Source organism: Colletotrichum gloeosporioides (genome assembly GCF_011800055.1).
Source record: "Colletotrichum gloeosporioides strain Lc1 chromosome Unknown consensus_38, whole genome shotgun sequence".
NCBI classification, from domain to species: Eukaryota; Fungi; Ascomycota; class Sordariomycetes; order Glomerellales; family Glomerellaceae; genus Colletotrichum; species Colletotrichum gloeosporioides.
The window spans coordinates 287,964-306,204 of NW_025544683.1; the positions used below are offsets into that span (position 1 = coordinate 287,964).

The 18,241-nt window shown below is 53.7% G+C and overlaps 5 protein-coding genes across 5 annotated transcripts; 2 read left to right on the forward strand and 3 right to left on the reverse strand.

The window, feature by feature from the left end:
* Positions 1–696: 696 nt before the first annotated feature.
* GCG54_00013614 (uncharacterized protein) lies at positions 697–2,668 on the forward strand (the record flags this gene model as incomplete). The annotated part of the gene is made up of 3 exons (XM_045413465.1): positions 697–1,548; positions 1,600–2,403; positions 2,468–2,668. Coding segments are annotated over 3 exons (1,857 nt in total), but the record flags the coding sequence as incomplete, so codon positions are not given.
* A 1,181-nt stretch (positions 2,669–3,849) lies between these two features.
* GCG54_00013615 (Extracellular guanyl-specific ribonuclease Fl2) lies at positions 3,850–4,471 on the reverse strand (the record flags this gene model as incomplete). The annotated part of the gene is made up of 2 exons (XM_045413466.1): positions 3,850–4,076; positions 4,168–4,471. 2 exons carry the CDS (start codon positions 4,469–4,471, stop codon positions 3,850–3,852), a joined length of 531 nt encoding a protein of 176 aa, XP_045265100.1.
* A 1,218-nt stretch (positions 4,472–5,689) lies between these two features.
* On the forward strand, positions 5,690–6,617 carry GCG54_00013616 (uncharacterized protein; the record flags this gene model as incomplete). Its single annotated transcript, XM_045413467.1, has 2 exons — positions 5,690–6,044; positions 6,175–6,617. Coding segments are annotated over 2 exons (798 nt in total), but the record flags the coding sequence as incomplete, so codon positions are not given.
* A 134-nt stretch (positions 6,618–6,751) lies between these two features.
* GCG54_00013617 (ABC transporter FUM19) lies at positions 6,752–14,976 on the reverse strand (the record flags this gene model as incomplete). The annotated part of the gene is made up of 18 exons (XM_045413468.1): positions 6,752–6,968; positions 7,016–8,081; positions 8,142–8,206; positions 8,256–8,306; positions 8,356–8,427; positions 8,484–8,607; positions 8,667–9,035; positions 9,103–9,277; positions 9,331–10,040; positions 10,100–10,333; positions 10,399–10,678; positions 10,738–10,961; positions 11,024–11,567; positions 11,623–11,738; positions 12,614–13,749; positions 13,807–14,245; positions 14,300–14,418; positions 14,468–14,976. 18 exons carry the CDS (start codon positions 14,974–14,976, stop codon positions 6,752–6,754), a joined length of 6,450 nt encoding a protein of 2,149 aa, XP_045265102.1.
* A 454-nt stretch (positions 14,977–15,430) lies between these two features.
* Positions 15,431–17,257, reverse strand: GCG54_00013618 (uncharacterized protein; the record flags this gene model as incomplete). Its single annotated transcript, XM_045413469.1, has 4 exons — positions 15,431–15,843; positions 15,902–16,779; positions 16,838–16,993; positions 17,052–17,257. 4 exons carry the CDS (start codon positions 17,255–17,257, stop codon positions 15,431–15,433), a joined length of 1,653 nt encoding a protein of 550 aa, XP_045265103.1.
* Between the last annotated feature and the right edge of the window lie 984 nt (positions 17,258–18,241).

Consider the following 18,241-nt stretch of genomic DNA (forward strand, 5'->3'; position numbering starts at 1 on the left):
ATCCCTTGGCGCCGCAGCCTGGATCGAAAGTGCAGAACGCCTGATTATGCTGACCACCCTCCCATTTCCCCCATGCCGCGTTTAGAAATTATTGAATTCGTATCAGGCTGTGTCTAGGAAGGTGTGGTGGAATCAAGACCTTGTGCTGGACGATCCCCCTAGCTTTTGGCACCTCCTGCCCACACTTGTAACGCTAAAATAGGCATGAGTGCATCGTTCTGAGTACTCCCTGCAAAGGATGCATTGTCTGTCGACTGTGAAAGAGACCTTGCTAACCTGGCAGCCTGTTGTTCAGCCCTCGTATAATGGTCACGAGTTAGCAAGATTCACCGACGTCTGGATACTAAGCCACCACGATGGGGTGGCACTTCAGTACAAGTCTTAGGTTTCGGTCAGTTTATGATCATGGTGGTGGTGGGAAATGTATCTTCAGTCGAGAACCCCAGTTCAGAAATGTTCCTTAGCAAACGATAATGAATTGAGGCCTCGGTGGAGGTAGGCTGGACACCAATCGTAGATTGATATGAAAATCGGCCGGTGCAGTAGGCTTAAATAGACCGACCAGAAACCTGATATATCTGGATGATTGACTATCCTTGGAGTTTTACTGGAGTGCAACCTCAGCGCACTCGCCATTGGCATCAAAGTCCTGGCACAGTGCGCATTACCACACGTTCTGCTATCATTGAGATCACCATGACCGATTCTATGCCCATCGGCGATGAAATATGCATCGTGATCAGCGATGAAGACTGCCAGTCATCTTCAAATAGGTCACTGGGAGTGTCTCCATTGCTAGGCTCGCACAACTTGACCGATTCAAGCAGCGCAGAATTCAAAGCGAACGGAGGGAAGCGCCCGAACTACGCAGATTCCGGCTTCTCGGAGAACGTCCCGGCCGATAATGATCAAGACAGCCTATCTTATCAATCGAACCCAACGATATTCAATGCCGGAGATATCGCTGATCGCATGAGAGGATCGTTTGAAACATCAAAGTCGGACGACCATGAGTTTCTGCCCTACGATATGCTATGCGAGATCATCGATTTGGAGGTGGTTACCGGTCTGTTTCGAGTCGCATTCAAAAAGGCCGATGAGTCAACAATAGCCGAACTGACGACCAAGGTTTTGGGCCAAGACTCGAGGCGTAAGGTCTTTGCGATCCTCGTTATGATGGAGAAGATACCACTTATATACGACTTTATACATAACAACATCTCGGACAAGGATCTTCCCCTGAAGGTTAAGCGGGGAAGGTTACAGAACTCGAAGGTCAATGTACAGCTTTGTCGCAACGACAATATGATGCCTTTAAAGCTTTCGGATTTTTGGTCCTATAGAGATATGGAAGACTTTGAATCAAGGCAAAGAACGATGTGTATCCCCTTATTCGAACTGGCGCATGAGAAAATTCATTTCCACAGCCTGAAAGAAAGACCTACACTTCCATTCTTGGAGTACGAGTTACAACAGGTTGGAGGATATGGAAGCATCAGGAAAGCAAATATTCATCACGCTCATTACACCAACGTCAATGGTTTCAAGGTATGTAAAGATCTTCTTGAGGCAGACACCAAAGCTGACCGTTGATGTCAGAACCGTACAAGGGAAAGTTTTGCGATCAAGGAGCTTCACGGCGTGACAGAAAAGGCTTATAAGCAAGAAATACAGCTTTTCGAAAATATCGGCGCCCGAAGCCCAACCAAGGAACCGGAACATCTGATTCAGCTCCAATTCAGTTATCTTCATGGGGATCGCTACTTCCTTGTCTTTCCATGGGCTGATGGAAACCTCCGGCAATTTTGGGAGAAACACGAACGCAATCCAAAAAATAAAAACGGTATCATGTGGCTATTGCATCAATGCAAGAACCTTACGACAGGTTTACATAAAGTTCACACACTGACCAGTCTCCACGATCCGTCCAAGGCAGGACCCAAGTACACATGGAGTGAGATACAACAAGGAAAATTCAAGAGATGGGGGCGCCACGGCGATATCAAGCCTGAGAATATTCTCTGGTTCCAAGAGTACGAGACTTTTAAAGATTTCTTAGTCATCTCCGACTTTGGCCTCACGAGCTTCAACACGACAGAATCGAGATCAAAGGTACGCGCTGAGTCAATTCTTGGCTGCTCTGGTACGTACAGACCTCCAGAGCTAGATCTCGGGGAAGACATATCTCCAAAATACGATGTGTGGTCCCTTGGTTGCGTTTTCCTCGAATTTGTTTCATGGTTTCTCTTGGGATTTTCCGCGACGCAAAAAGCCTTTACAGATTCCCGCGTCAATTGCGAGAAGGAGTTCAAACAAGTCAGTGAAGACAAGTTTTTCATACTTGAAAGGTCAATGGAATCTCCTCAGACATTCAAAGCGAAGGTAAAACCTTCAGTAACTACTGTAAGCCCCACGCGTCTTGTGAACAATTATCTCTTTTGTCTAACTAGAATTCTCAACTCTGCAGTGGATCACGAAGCTACGCGGACACGAGACTTGCACGGCACAGCTTAAAGAACTCCTGAATTTCATCGAAAGCCAAATGCTTATGCCTATTTCGAATAATAGGCCGGATTGTAAACAGATCATAGCCGAGATCCATAAGATATTGGAAACGTGTATGGAGGACAAGGATAGCGCACAGACTCCCATGGTCTTGCGAGTGAAAGTACGTGTCTTCAGACCACTCTTGTTGGTCAAATCCTTTCCCGCCGCCTTTACTCACAGAATATTAGTCTCCGACAACAAGTCCAGCTCCTTCAGAGGCAGGATCATACGATGAAACTAAGTCGAAGCACTCCCGACAGGCAAGCGAAACCTCTACGTCTCCAACATCTGTTTCAGGCGACAGCAATTGCGCAGTTAATGAGTCACCACGTTGCCAGCCTTCGCATGTTGAGCCCGTCCGTAATATCGAGGTGGAACTTTCCAATTTGGGAACCCACCTTACCGCTCTAGGTAACGAGGGCCAATAGTAGATGGTAAAAGAGTGACTGAAAGAAGTACGCATAAGAAGCGTTTGATTTCAGGTAGTCATGGTATAGTAGCTCTGAACTTTCAATGTAGTTAATGTACGGATTGGTGCATTCAACCTGATTTGAAGCCCTTCACGCCTGAGAGTGAAAGACTGGATGGCTACACCTGCAGGTAATCGTGTCGGACACCGAATGAGATTCTCAACATCACTAGATATCCATAGTTGAACTGAAGCAAGCTCAAAGATTTTAGGATCCATGTCTCCGACGTGCTAGCGATTCAGGGCGAGATTCTCCAGTCTGGGACAGGAAAAGGAAACACACGATACGGTCCGCGAGCAATTTCCAACAAGAGCAACAGCAGACGTCGGCCGGTTTGGAGAATCACGATATGACTTTAGTCCAAGTTCTTCAGCTTTTAGCTCCGCGCTCCTCCGGACATGAACAGCTGGAAAGGCTTCTGGGCATAGCTTTAGCAGAACCCTGTCTCATCTCAAGTCGAAGCAAGTCGAAGCCATCGGTAGCGTAAGGTATTAAGTTTTCTTCACAAATCTACGCAACATCTCATATGGAGATTTCAATACCTTTGATTAAATCTGTTGGTATGCTTACCTAGGAACGGTCACCCCGTTCGAATCAGTGAGTCACCGAAAGCAAATGTCAACATGAGAAAAGCAAGATATGACCGCAGCTTCATTATTGTGGATCTAGCTCAGACTTCCCAAACCTTCCAGCGGTCCACCTAGAACCCGAGCACCGGCAAATTCCAGCTCAGTCGCCTCGGTAACTCTCAGGGCCAACATGTGCCCCGCCACCATTATTTCCTTTCCCTCTAGTCCATTAAGCCGGAAGTCTGTTTATTTTTTTGGTTTCATTAAGCGGTAAGGGCAAGCAGAGACAGCACAGGCAGGATCACCCCAAATGAACCCGAGGTCGTGATACTCGAAGCCGCCGAGCTGCCGCTGCCACTGCCTGACGAAGACTCATTGCACGACACAAAGCCGTTGCGCTGGACGGCGCCGGTGTGGGTCATTGCGCCGACGAAGACGCAGCTGCCCCGGTAGTCGGGGTCGAATACCACACGGTCGGGGCCGGGTGCCCCTGCGCGGTGCACGTTAGTCCCAAATATCGAATGCCAAGAGGTGGTGTTTGCGAGTCAAGGGATGCGGGGGTGTGTTGGCGGGAGACTTACTGCCAGTGTAGTTTCCAGACGAGATGATGGGGAACTCTTGGTAGGGGCCGGAGCTGTCGAAGGTGAGGCCCTCGCGGTTGTTGAAGCGGTGGGGGTACTCGCTGGTGCCGACCTGCTGGTTGTTGGCGTAGAGGCGGCAGCCCTCGGCGACGGCCTCGTCAACCTGCTTGCGGGAGTACTTGGCGTCGCCGCAGCGGATGGAGCCGAGGCCGGTGGTGCCCTGGCGCTTTTCGAGGGCGATGGGGTTGGCGGCGGCGAGGACGGCGCAGAGGGCCACGGCGAGGGTGGATTTGAGGCTGACCATGGTGGGTGGGATGAGATTGGGGTGAGCTGTGGTCGATGCGACGGTGGAGGTGAGCTGAGGAGAATTTAATGAGTCGAGGTTGTTGAGAGGATAAGAGTGAGGCTCGCGACGGGGAGCGTTTGTTGCTGTAACGGATTTGAGACGCGCAGTGAGGGTGGATGGGTGAAAGGGAAGGGCCGGCCCGCGATTAATAAAACTGTCCGGCGGATGGTCTTGACCGTCAATTGTGTTTCGTAGATGGGAATGTTGTCCAAGACAGAAAAAAACTGAGAATAGAAGCCACAAAGAAAACAACAGATGGCGCCGAGAGGGTCGCCTAGAGCTTGGCCGGCGCAAGGTTCCCGTCCGCCAAGTGAGTTGCCGACCGTTGATGGCGTCTCGTTCAGCTGTCCTGGTCCCTTGGACGCCTCAAAGATGCCCCCAAGCCGGCGAGACGGGTCCCTCGGGTGCCTGACATGCGCTGGCTCCCGCCCAAAAATGTGTCAGAGGTTCCCTGACGAGCTGCGCTGAGTGAGGAACCGAAGCCAACATCACGTGCGGCGTCGTCTGCACCAATCAAATCCTGCGAAAATGAAAAGAAAACATAAGCTTAATCTTGAGGAGAGGCCGCCCGGACGCAGTGCTCCACTTTAATTACCGCCCCCTCTCGATTCTTTTGCGGAAGGGGCCGAGCAGCCGAACCGCCCAATGCAAAACACACAAACAACTCGATGCACGCAGAGACAAGGCGAGACGTTGTTTGCATTCTGTGTCTGTGTCAGCAAATCAAAGCCACATTCGCGATCTTGGGGCTTGCGCGTCTCCCCTGTGCCACGACCTGTGCCGTGCCGTTGCATCCCGCCTCGCCTTACCTTATCCTGCGGTGCCACGGCGCCTGACGCGGAGCCCGGAGCGCGCCGGACCTTTCCATTAGCAATTGCCCAGTGCGATTCCATTCACGTTGATTTGATTGGCAACGTGGCAAGCTGAGCCGAAATGAGGTAGATGCGGGGCCGTTGCACACAGTGTTTGCTGGGCAGGCACGGTGCTTGGAGATCGACGTCAGTGAGGCCAATACGCCTCCACGTGGGCTGCCTTCCTCGTCTTCCAAGGTCTACGTCCATCTTCCACACGGCCGTTAACACCACGTCACCGTTCTCAATCTCTCTTTTTACTGCAACATCTCTTCGCAGCCATTCCCCAACTCATCAACCACAAACCCATCCAAACTCGAAAAAGAACATGGGCGTGAATAGTGCCATTGCGGGGCTCCCCGCCTACAAGGCCCTCGACGCCTACCTCACCACCGGCGGCGACAAGAAGGCCCTCGACGACACCCTCCAGAAATACAACGACCTCGCCAAGGCCGCCGAGTCATCCCTCGAGGACTTCCTCTGGGACACGTACAACGCCATCTTCGCGACCGCCAAGCAAACGCCCCCGGAAAAGCAGGCGCCCCTCGTCGACTTCGTCCAGCGCCTGCGCGAGACCACCGTCACCGGCTCCGACGGCCAGGCGCTGCACCTGAGTGAAGGCGTCGTGTGGAAGGATCTGCCTACCTTTGGCTGGGTTGCTCGCGATCTCTGGAATTTTGGTGCGTTCACAATCTTCAAACTCCACGTTTTTGATCTGCTGGTGTCAGTGTGATATCAACCTGCCTAATCGGGAAACGCTCAATGAGGCCTTTAATCTCTGAATTTTTGCATTTGCTAACAACACCGCAGACGTCACCGACGCATCCGCTTCAACGGAGGACAAGAAATCCTGGGACAACCTCGCCGCCTTCCTCGCACAACTCACCTCCCGCGCCTCCGTCTCCGAGGGCACCGCCGACCCCCTCGACTACTCCACCTACGGCCTGTGGGCCCTGCGCACAGCCTTCGAGGAGGAGCACCCCGCCGGCGCCGACAAGAGCGCCGCGCTGAGGCAGGCATCAATTTGGATCAAGTACTCTGGCGAGACGCTGCAGAAGCTCGCCGCCCGCGACGCCACGCTCGAGGCCAAGACGGGCCAGGCGGGCGGCAAGTTTGGCGGCAAGGAGTGGAGGGGGTTCAACCAGGAGAGGTGGGGCGTGTGGACGGAGGCGTTCACGGCGGCGCAGGGTGAGGTTGCTGATGAGGAGGTGAAGGGGTTGGCTAAGGAGGCTGTTGGGATTATGAAGAAATAAGGGATGGGATGGTTATGGATGAGATGATGAAAACGATATGAGATTAATGAGGATAATAGACAAAGAAAAGCTTTCTATGACTCTATCGCGCGGCGTTGCGATAACATCGTACCGCATGTCCAGGTCTACGGGAATCATCCCTCCTGAAGCTTCCACAACGAAGCAAACACCCCACCCCGCTCAAGCAGCGTCTTCGGGTGATCAAATTCGACGACCTCCCCATCCTGCAGCGCCACAATCTTGTCAAAGTCAACCACAGCTTGCAAGCGGTGAGCAATCACAATGACAGTCCACCCCTCAAACTCGCTCCTGATAAGGTCCTGCACCACCTTCTCCGTCGCCTGGTCCAAGCTGCCAACACGTCAGTCAACATCACTCCACAGCAACAGAAAACACACCTGCTCGTCGCCTCATCTAGCAACAACACCCTGCTCTCCCTCAACATCGCCCGCGCCATGCAGAACAGCTGCTTCTGCCCCGCGCTCAACCACTCCGTCTCAAAGTCCACATCCAGCCCGCCCTTGTCCTCCAAGAGGCCCTTGAGGCGCGTCTTCTCCAGCGCCTCCCACACCGCTGCGTCCTCGCGCTTGTCCAGTGGGTCGAGGTTCCGGCGGACGGAGCCAGGGAGGAACAGCGCGTCCTGCGGGAGCGCGACCAGACTCTCTCGTAACCGTGAAATCGGCACCGTCGAGATATTCACCCCGTCCACTTCAATACTCCCAGGCGAGGGGTCATGCAGGCGGAGCAGGAGCGCGAGAAGAGTCGACTTCCCGCTCCCCGTCCGCCCGCATATCGCCACCTTCTCACCAGGCTGGATGTCCAGGTTAACCCCCCGCAGAACTTGGTGGTCGTCGTACGCAGCAGACACATCACTAATCCTCACACGCCCCTGGGCAGGCCACACGCTCTCCACTTCTTTATCCCCATCAACCTCCGCAGGCGTCTCCATCTGAAACTCCCTGATCCGCGCCACAGCCCCCAGGCTCGTCTCCAGATCAGCCCAGTACTTCAGCAGCAGCATCAACAAGTACCCGAACCCCATCACACTAACCAGTGCCACGCCAAGCAACCCTGCATCCACGCTCTCGCGCAGCGCAACCGCCAGACTCACGAGCATCACCGCCAGCGCCGCAACGACGAGATTGAGCACGAGGAGGAGCCACTTCTGCAAGCTACCCATGACGTAGAACGCGCGCTGGCTCATGTCCAGGCGCGCGAGGTTCTCGGCTTCTGCGGCGGCTGTGACGGCGAGCGCGCGGATGGTGACGAGCCCAGAGGCCGAGGCGAGGAAGTGCGAGAAGAGTGGGGACTTGGCTTCGAGGTCGAGGAGGCGGATTTGGCGGGAGGTTTGGAGGTAGACGCGCTGGAGGAGGTAGAGGGCGAGGAAGAGGATGGGTATGAGGAGTGTGAGCTGCGGGGTGGCGAGGGTTGTGAGGACGATTTCGGCGATGGCGAGGGTGAAGTCTGGATGTGGGTTAGTTTTCTAGTAGTATAAGGAGGAGGAGACAGGGGGGGGGGATTTACAGTCGAAGGTGAGCATGAAGGCGAGGGGGAGGGGGAGGTCGATTAGGTTCATGTCTTGGCTGAATCTGCGTGCGGTATTAGATGGTTGGTTGAGTGTGAGAGGGGAGGGAGTACCGGTTGATGATTACGCCGGTGTCGGTTTTGACGAAGAAGGACATTGGGGCGCTGTAATATGCGTCAATTGGAGTTGAGATAGCGGGAGTGGATGACTTACGCGAGTGCGGCCTTGAGAACTCCAAAGTGAAGGCCCTTGGCGGAGTGCGGGACGATGATGACCAGAAAGTAGCTGAGATGGATTAACGATACCGAGGGATGGACACCCCAAGTAGAGGGAGTACTTACTACGTCTCAATGGCAACAGCGACTTCCGTCGAGACGCCCCAGAGGATATACACTCCCACCCACATCCCCAGGTTCGGATCGGAGTGGTTTTCGTTCGCAGCCACCCAGAACTTGACCCAGAGGCCTGTGTTACACTCGTCAGCATCTAGCCCATCATCGCCTGTCAACGAGGGGTGGTCTCACGCTGCATCGTCCGACACCCCATCTGGAAAAGCACCATCGTCGCAAACAGAAAGAACGCCGACGTGCCCATGGACTTGATGTAATACAGCAACGAGCTGGTATTCGCCGCGCCACGGCTTGCTTTCAGCTTTTCGGCGCCATTGGGCTTCACCCCGGCGACAGTTTTGTCTTTCTTCGGCGCCTCAACGTCGTCTTTCGTCTCCTCGTCGCTGTTCTCGGGTGTGTCCTCGTCCGAGTCACTCAGTTGCGTAACCCGAAGCTTGCTAACGTAGCCATTCGACTTGCTGAGCTCCTCGAAGGACCCTCGCTCGGAGATCTTGCCGTCGACGTCGAGGGAGAGGATCTGGTCGGCGAAGCGGAGCCATTGGGCTTCAATCACGGGGTTAGTACTGTTTCACAGGGGGTTATCTCAAAGAAACCAAAAGGGGGAGCTTACCGTTATGAGTTGCAAAGATGACCGACCTCTTTTGGTCAGCTTGAACGCTTCGCAGGAGCCCCTGAGCACCGAACAGCGCGTTAAAGCATTTCGAAGCCGTGTTCGAGTCGAGGCCCTTGAGGGTGTCGTCCATGATGATAACTTGCTTCCCGCTGTAGATGGCTCGAGCCAGCGCCTGGGAAGACATTAGTTTGGAACGAACGAAGCAATGCAGAAAATAAGGCTCACGATGCGATGCTTCTGCCCGCCGCTCAAGGCAGCCCCGGAACTCCCTACAACGGTGCCATCTGCATCCAGGAGTAGTCGAATGTCCTCCTCAAGCTGACACGCCGCAATCACCTTGTCATACAGCCCCACGTCGTAGTTTGCGCCGCCGGTGATGTTGTCCCTGATGCTTTGATTCAAAATCCATGGGTCCTGGTCACAGTACGCAACCTCCGGACTCGCGGCATACTCCACATCGCCCGCGCTACGATACGTCTCGCCGACCAGCGACTTCAGCAGCGTCGACTTGCCAGACCCGACCGGGCCGACGACCACAGTCAGCGTTGCCGGGTTGATATCGAGATCCAGGTCGTGCAAGATGGCCTTGTCGCTGCTCCAACCAAACGAACCCCCCGAGACCTTGATCAGCGGCTGTTCCGGTGTGGGCTCCTGTACGGCCCTATTGGGCTGTCCCTGTCGTCGGGACTTCACGTTCCTGTAATCCTCCCTCTTCTCCTTCGCCAGAAACTCCTGGATCTTGTCAAGGCAGCCGATCGTCATGGCGAGGTGCCGTGGGACCATGACGAGCTCGGAGACGGGGTTGATGAGGATGCCCAGTAGGGAGAGCGATGTAAACGCCTGCACGACGTTGAGGGGCTCTCCGCCGGCGAGGCGCTGCGTGATGGCGAAGGCGGCGAGGGTGATTGACGGGGTCATAATGGAAGGCAGTTGGCCTGCGCAATGATTGTGAGCCAGCCGGTGTTTGGTATTACGGAGATGAAGGGCTACTCACCGACGAGGACGTTTGAGATTTGAATCTTCCTGAACTCCTTGGACTCCTCGAGCTCAAAGTCCCGGAGCCCCTGGATCTGGTTTTGTACCGTGCCGCTGAGGCCGCTCATCTTGACGCCCTTGACGGAGCCCATGACCTGGGTCGTGACGCCGACGCGCTTCTGGATGGCTTCGCGCCAGCGGCGCTGGCGGGGCGGGATGAGCTTGCCCAGCCGCGCTGCTACCAGAACACTAACTGTTAAATGTTTATCAGCGCATCTATTCTCGAGGTAGATGGAACATTCGCAGTGAACCCCTTACCGACGGCAATCAGGACGGGCGTGATACACGCGGCACCAAGCTGGTTCCCGAGAATCCACATCGCCAGCGCGACCTGGACCAAATTCGGGACGACGGCGAGGCACCACTCCGCCGCGACGGTGATCCACTCGACCTCGGTGCCCATGAGGGCGACCGCGGCCTCTGAGGTGCCGCTCTCGGCGCGGAGGGAGAGCATGTTTTGGTAGATTATGGCGATGAGGGCGCCTCTGATGCTGGTTATGAGGCGGTAGGACAGCTGGCTTGTCCACAGGGAGGATACCTGTTTGTGATCAATCAGTGAGCAGCTAATAGTGAGAGAGGGCAGGGACGGTTGTGTACGGCGTTTCCGATAAAGACGAATGCGAATTGGGCAATGAGCCAGTAGCCCTCTTCCACGAGCGTTGTTTCATGATTCTGGATGTACTCGATGGTGATTTGGACCAGGATCGGTTGGGCGAGGCCGAAGGCGACTGTGATGAAGCGGGGGAAATGGGTGTAGAGGAGCTCTGGTGAGAAGGCTTTCAGGAGGGCGATCGAGAGGGCGTGGGCTCGGGCTTGGTCGACTGAATGTCGGATGAGGTCAGTACCCAGTTCTTAAGGAAGTCAAATTGGAGCTCGGTACTACCATTCTTCCAGGCTGTAGACAGTCTCCTCATGAGCTTTTCACCAGACAATGCCTCATCAACCGGCTCAAGGTCTTCAGTTACCAGGTCTTTCTTCCAGCCCAACATCAATAGAGGGTTGAGCCAGAGCGAAAGACTCCGGCCAAAGATGCCGGACAACTCCTCTCGGGTAGCCTTGCTGGCTGGGATGGTGATGAAGGCGGGCTTCGATGCTGACTCCGCCGTGAGAAGAAGGGCCTTTATGACGAGTTGGACGATCAGGAGATTGACAATGGCAAGGCCGCCGTTGTAAGTGTAGGCCCATTCTCTTGGAAGACGAGCTGCGTCAAGGATGATCGCGGCCAGGAGAAACGTCTGCAGCACAGCGGAGGGCGCACGAGCTCTCCGATGTTCGAGCCTAGAGACGAAGATGAAGAGGATGCTGGATGCGATGGCCAGAGAACCTGAGGCGATGATGACGCTAGTGTCTCCGGCGACTTCTCCGCCTCGGAAGGCGGCTACGCCCAGGGTCAAGATTTGGAGCACCGCGAGTGCGTGCCAGAGAAGCTTGGTGGCAGTGTTAGCCATAGATATCGCGGTGCTCTCCGAACATTGGGCTTACAAGCTTGAGATGAGCCACCCATGACCCCTGGTTCACGGCTGGTTTGTTCCACAGCTTCCATACACGATGTAGACCCCAGATGATAGCGACGGCGCAGGGTGTGATTGACCCGAAGACTTCAAACTGATAATCAAAATATGGAGCTCGCGAGCAGCCTCGATGCGGCCCGAGAACAAGGCGGCCAAGACTGTCGTCGGGGCACACGGCGGCCCCGAACGGGACCCGCGGTGCTGGCCACAGACCCATCGCGGAGGTTTGCAGAGCAGTCGGAATGTGTCTTTGTCAAGATGTCACTCATCGATCGCGACCGACGTGCAATTGAGAGGTAAATGAAGGGCATACGACGTCGAATGCAAACGGCTTCGACCACGTAAGATAACGGACGTCAAGGTGCTGACGCAACGCGACTCGGGCGAACCAAAACCGCCGTGTTACGAATGACGCAGGATTCTGCGGCACAGCAGCAGTAGCCCCTGGAAGGTGTCGCGGAGAGCGTCGCTTACGCTGCGTACTTTGGGTGAGCTGTATTTACTTATTGGCCTTGACCTGCCTGAATCGGCTTGGGGGCTCAGGGGTCTGATCCGGCTCGCTTGCCGAATAATCAGCTTGCCAGAAGGGACTTTTGCGAAGGATACGGTGGTGGTCGGTATCGCGTACTACGCAGGATTTGCGAGGGAATGTATTTTGATCCTGTTGTGCTGGAATTGCACTGAGCAATATTGATGTCACTCCTTCGGGTGTGCAATCGAGTCTCAATCGCTAGATGCCATCCATGGTGACATGGTGATGATCAAGTAAAGATCTGGACACAATGAATAAGCATACTCAACAAATTTCCGCTTAATGTCTTTGGGAACTGATGATGCTCAGATAGCGAATTGCTTCATGCAGCGTGCAATCATTGACGCAGACCGTCCAAATCATAAATGCATTCATCAGGGGTATGTAACTTCCTGCCTTCCTCCAGGCAACATCATGCGTAAAGACCAACCTTGCGACTCATGGACATCTCTGGCAACCATCTGCAGCCACAACGTCGGCACAATCGGGAGCCAAAACTCGCATATCTCCGTCCTCAAAATCTCTACCCCGGCAGCCCAAGATTCCCGCGCGCCATCTCTATCGCCCATGGCCAGCAGAGCATGGGCCAGAGACAGATGAGTTATCGCCGTCGTGAACCCGCCTCCCGGCCCGAGGGTATACATCTTCTGAGCTTCCTCGAGGGCAAACTTCCACCGCAGTACAGCCGCCTGGCGATCTGCTCTGAAGCTGGCTATTCGCGCATGGCCTATGAACAGCCGCATGTGCAGCTGTTGGTCGTGCAGATTGTCTAGTTCGGCAGGCTCGTAGCCCTCGAGCTCTTTCAGTGTTGCTTCAGCAGCATCTAATCGTTGAAGTCCAATGTCAACCTCTGCAGATGCTAGCAGCAGTCTCCGGGGTCCGCGCCGACAGCGCTCGGCGTCTTCCGTCGTGCCGAGCTCCGTTTGGAGTATATCGGCGGCCATCGCCCACTCCTGCATGTTGCAGTATATATCGGCAAGCCTGCCACATAAGAGGCGTCGCGTGTTTTGACGAATCGGCTTCGTCATGTCCAAAGACATCAAATGCTCTATCGAAGCCCTGGCGGCCCCAAAGTCACCAATGGATTGGAAGAAGCGCGCTGCCGTGCTCTGCAATCGGAAGGTGACCTCTATATCGAGTGTCGATAACGGCTGCTCCGCTTGCCAGTTGTAGATGAACGACGACACATCATTGTCATAGCACTTGATCTTGTTCTCGATCTGAGAAATGTGGAGGCGTCCGAGCAGGGCGTGGTCCTTGCGAGTCGACGGCTGCGGCCCTCGCCAGATGAAGTCGCGGATATGCGCTTCCGACTTCGCGAACTCGCCGTCGAGCCGTAGCAGGTTGCTCCGGGAGAGTACGACGGATGCGTGGAAGTAGTACGGCATGGGCTTGCGCAGGAACGACTTTGCCCTGTCGACGGCGGCGCGGCGCATTGGTATGTGGTCCCGCTCAGAAAAATAGAGGAGCGCGTCGATGACCTCTGCCTTGAGCGGTGTTGGGACTTTGAAGGTTGTCGTGGCCTTGTCCATCACCGCCCAAACGGCGGCTTTGAGGGTTGGCGACCTAGCGGACCTTGCTTGTCAGTAAAGAATAATACATTGGGCAGGCAAAGCGACGAACCATTCTGTGTTTCCTTCGTAACATGGAGGGACGACAAAGCACAGCAGTTTGAGTGCGACGTTTCCGAGTTCGTCCATCGTTTTGGGGGTTAGTACTCTGGAGAAGAACATTGCAAGTTCGGAGCATAGAGACCAGACGTTTGTCCTGTCTTCCAGGCCATGCTTGTTAATGTACGGGCTTTCTGTCGCGCGAGAACACTCTATGTCGTCGGATAGAAGGTTGGTAAGCTCGGTGGGCAGACCGAACTTGTCAGACGAGACAGTTTCAATCTCGCCATCGCTGTTCCACCGCCGTTGCGGCGACCGAACGCCTTTCAAGAGGGCCTCGGGTACGTCGGAGCCTCCATAAGCATAAAGGAGTAATAGGAGTTGATCTGTTGCTGGAAGCACATCGGCGTAGTCGTAGAAAAGATTGTAGTACGAGGAAGGCAATGCAGGGTCTGTGTATTTGTGTTAGTATTAGATGAAATCATCAAGAGTGTGGTGCGACCGACCTCGGAGTTGACTTAAGATAAGACGCTGCACAAATGCTGTGTAGTCTTCATATCGTGGTGACAAATTGAGCAAGTGGCTAAAGACTTCTTCGTCGTCTATGTTCAGATACCTCTCATACCTGTGACATGTAAGTGGCTGTTCAGCCCAATGCACAATGGAATTCTCACGTTGATGGCGGAACATCTAGCGGAAGCCAAAGAACTGCTCCAAGACCGCCGAGTTTGCGTGCAATCTGAATATACTTCCTGCCTGAGTTGCGAATATCGCTATAGTTGTGTTGCCCTGGGAATATTTCGGCAACTTGAGGCGGTACCAGTACTTGCGCATCCAACTTCGATCTGAGAAATATTACCACGCAGGCAAGTCGCCGGCGCAATTCGGCAGGCACTCTGTTATCAGACACGGCCCAGAACCCGTCAATGTTTTCTCTGAACTGCTCCCGGACTTGGTTGACCGGCGTAAGGTCAAGCGAGTCGACGGCCAGCGCTTTGCTCGTGCGCTGGTTGCGGGGGGTGACGTGGAACTGCACATCGCGGGAGAGCGACTTGGACTGCGCCAGAAGCCGGCGCAGATCCTCCAGGTGTCGGTTAAGGGCAGGGATCAGATTTCTAGCTTGGCTCTCGTCATATTGGTTCGATAGAAGTCGGACTGAGCTGCACAAGCATACCGCCTCCATCGTTGCCGTGGTGGCTGGCAGCAGGCGTGGGGTTTAGACTTCTGCACGCGATAATGAAAGGTCCAGTCCTCCTCACTGTGAGAGGACTAAATTCCTTCTTTTGCAAAACATGGTCTCCACCGACCGTTCTCGGCGCTTAACTCGGAAATGCGAGATCCCCGACCCGCGCTCCTTTTTTTTTTACTCTCCGTCAGACCATGCCGGGGTCAGCTTGGTTGCCTCACTTATCAATCGCCCCATGGTCCCAGACTAGTCCTCTTTAAGGTGACGTGGCATGGGTAGCTCCACTAAATGACTGAGATTTTGTTCTCGAAGCTGTGAATGCATTTCCTTCCCACGGCCACAGTCGAGAGTCAACTTGTGTGCAAAGCCTGCGATACCGTGAACTGGCGGACTAATGGTTCATGCATGTCTATGTCTAAATATTATTAGTCTCATCTAGTCTCATCTATGATCAAAAGTTCTCAAAATGGATGTCTATCCTTAGCCCTCGACTGTTTCGCCATCTATCCGCTGAGTCCCTAACATCGTCCATGAGCGATTCTGGCCCGCATGTGGCGACCAGAACCCTCTGTTCAGTCGCAACGCCTTCTAACGCCACGCCGATCTCCTGCTCTATGTTGACCTTCTCGAATCTGATGTTGAAGGCGTCTTCGATGTCATTGTTGGCAGTGCTCGTCAAGAGTCCCTCCGTATCTCGCGATATGGACCCATAATTGACGACACCTCTATTTGTGCTTGCATCGTTGGGCATTTCGGCGGACGTTTCTCCTCTGGGCGAATCACCAGTAACGTAAAGCTTGACATCGATGCTAGATCCGGATCTCGAAATTTTGTGAAGGTGCTCTTGAAACCAGCTTAGATGTTCTGCCATGGTGTTAGAAAAGCATGTCTCGCAGCTTGAGTATATGTTCGCTGAACCAACCTGATTGTCTTACTGTCCAGATGAAATCAACAGATTGAGCTTTGACTCTATCGTAGCGGCTCATCATACGGTTCATCAGACCAAATGTGAATGCTGCTCCACTGCCTCCAGCAACCAAGACCAATTTGTCGTAGGACTCTGTATCTGGCAGCGATCCATATGGACCATCCACCGAGGCCCATGCAGTGCGGTTGGAACGACTCCTGGAAAACTCGTCCACGCGTCTGGTGAAGCCTTGGTGGGACTTCATGACGAGTTCTAGGCCTGCAGAGTCATTGTTCACGACAGTGAACGGGTGATTTTCGTAAGGGTGAATACGCGGTATCCAGAGGAAACAGTGAGTTCCAGGCAGCATCTTCTTGACCCCTGGCTTCCTTAAGATCACCCTCGTGCCGCCGTCGGGTAGTGGATAGAAGGTCGCGGAGTTGTTGATGAGATTTCTCACCAATCGCACCCCTCGTATCATGCGATCGACTACCCACATGCTCGCAGTGAACATCATGACAACTGGGATCTTCTTTGCCCAGTTGGGTCTGTGAAGGCCGGTCAGAATAACAGCTGCCACAAAAGCCACGATGTGGCTGATGTAAAATAGTTCGTAGCGGCGATGTCTTGCGATTCCCATGAGCAAAACAAGCATCGCAATACCCGCTCCGATGCCCTCGAGATCTTCCTTCTTCAATAGTTGAACCAAACGACCCTGGCGGCCGAAGTGAACCGTGTAAAACATGGCATGAAGAGCCAAGAGAAGCACAGCTACGTATCCTGCAAGTCGGTGGAAATAGTTCAGCTCAGCGTGTGAGATATGTGCAACCCGGCTCAGCGGCGTGTTTTTGAGGCCAAAGAAGACGCACAGCATCATATTGATGACGCTCATCCTATAAGATCATAGATGTTAGCTTCCATCCCTATGCCTAGACTGACATGGACATTTACCATCCGAATCTTGAGGCCCAATGATTGAGCAGGTGCCTAAGTGCAAGAATATTGGAGCACAGAGTGGCGTTGACCGCGATGAAGCTTCCGATGATGAGGACATATCCGAGAGAAGGGCGTCCGAACCAGCCAAGGTTCACGCGTCTCTCTAACTTTCTGCATGAAGCCTATTAGCCAGAGTTCGTCATATCGCGAGCTTATTTCCAAAACCTACTGGAAGGCGAGGAGAAGACTGTGACGCGCAGTGAGTAGTCTTCTGGAGGACGCTTTTGAGGGCGTTTTCTTGGTGTTGTGACACGCTTCCCGTAGCCAACTTGCCACGATCACAAAGGCCATAAGGCAGCAAAGGAAAGAGAGGTAGATCTTGACAGCTTTCTCATTTGCGCCTTGCTTTGTGGTGGGGGTATTAAAAATCTGCATAGTGTCCTTCTTGAGCAGGCTGCCATCGGACGTAACGAGGTGATGTCCAAACAAGGGGCGAGCAGTAGGTGTACTTACCTAGATTGATTAGATGGGGCATGTGATCAGATTGATAAGATAAATGGCAGCTGATGGCAGTTATCCCTTAGGGTCCACATCAGAAAAATCTCGCGGACAGCTCAACCGGTCATCTCGGCGCTAGCAGGGATTCTGTCATGCGCCTGTCTCTCACAGTGAGGGCTTTTCCCACTCACGCCCCAATGTGACAGGGTTTTTAGCGCCTCAGAATTGCTCACTGTGAGGGCAGAACTTCAAAATAACCGTGTGTATGGCGTCTAGCCCCGGTTGCGGATCACGTTTGCCAATGAAATGGCCAGAGACAAGCTTCAAACGACCACGACGATTTGAGAGATGAGTTCCTGATCTACGTTGCGGTGGAATCTCAAATTAGAGAGTTCAACATGCTAGATAAGTCTCGTTCCTCTATTAAGCCGTTCTCTCACCGATGCCCATAAAGGTTGCTGCATGCCACAGTCCCTTAGTCCAGGGTACCGACTGCAGGCTCATCGACGGATCATTGTCCGTACTTTTGCTGAAGAGACAAGTAAAATGAAACACTACTACTTTCCGAATCCACTTTGACTTCTCCCTACCCTCAGTGTCGGACGACTATTTCCAAAGCAGCCATTCAATAGCATGGCTTACTGCGTCCCGAGAAACTGGATGACCCTAGTTGACACCTCCGGCCCACCGAAATCGGATTCGCATCCTGCTAACAAAAAAAAAAAACACCGCCAAGGCAGGGTGCCCAGTGTTGCATCGGGGGTGTGTGGAGTACTTCGGCGTCGGGCACAGGCTTGGAAGATTTATCTGATGATCAGACAAGACAAGATTGATTAAAAGCCGCCGTCGCGACGTCTTCCAGCTGTGATACCCTCGTTCAAATCACCCTCTCTTCTCTCGCTTTGGACTTTTTGATTGCTG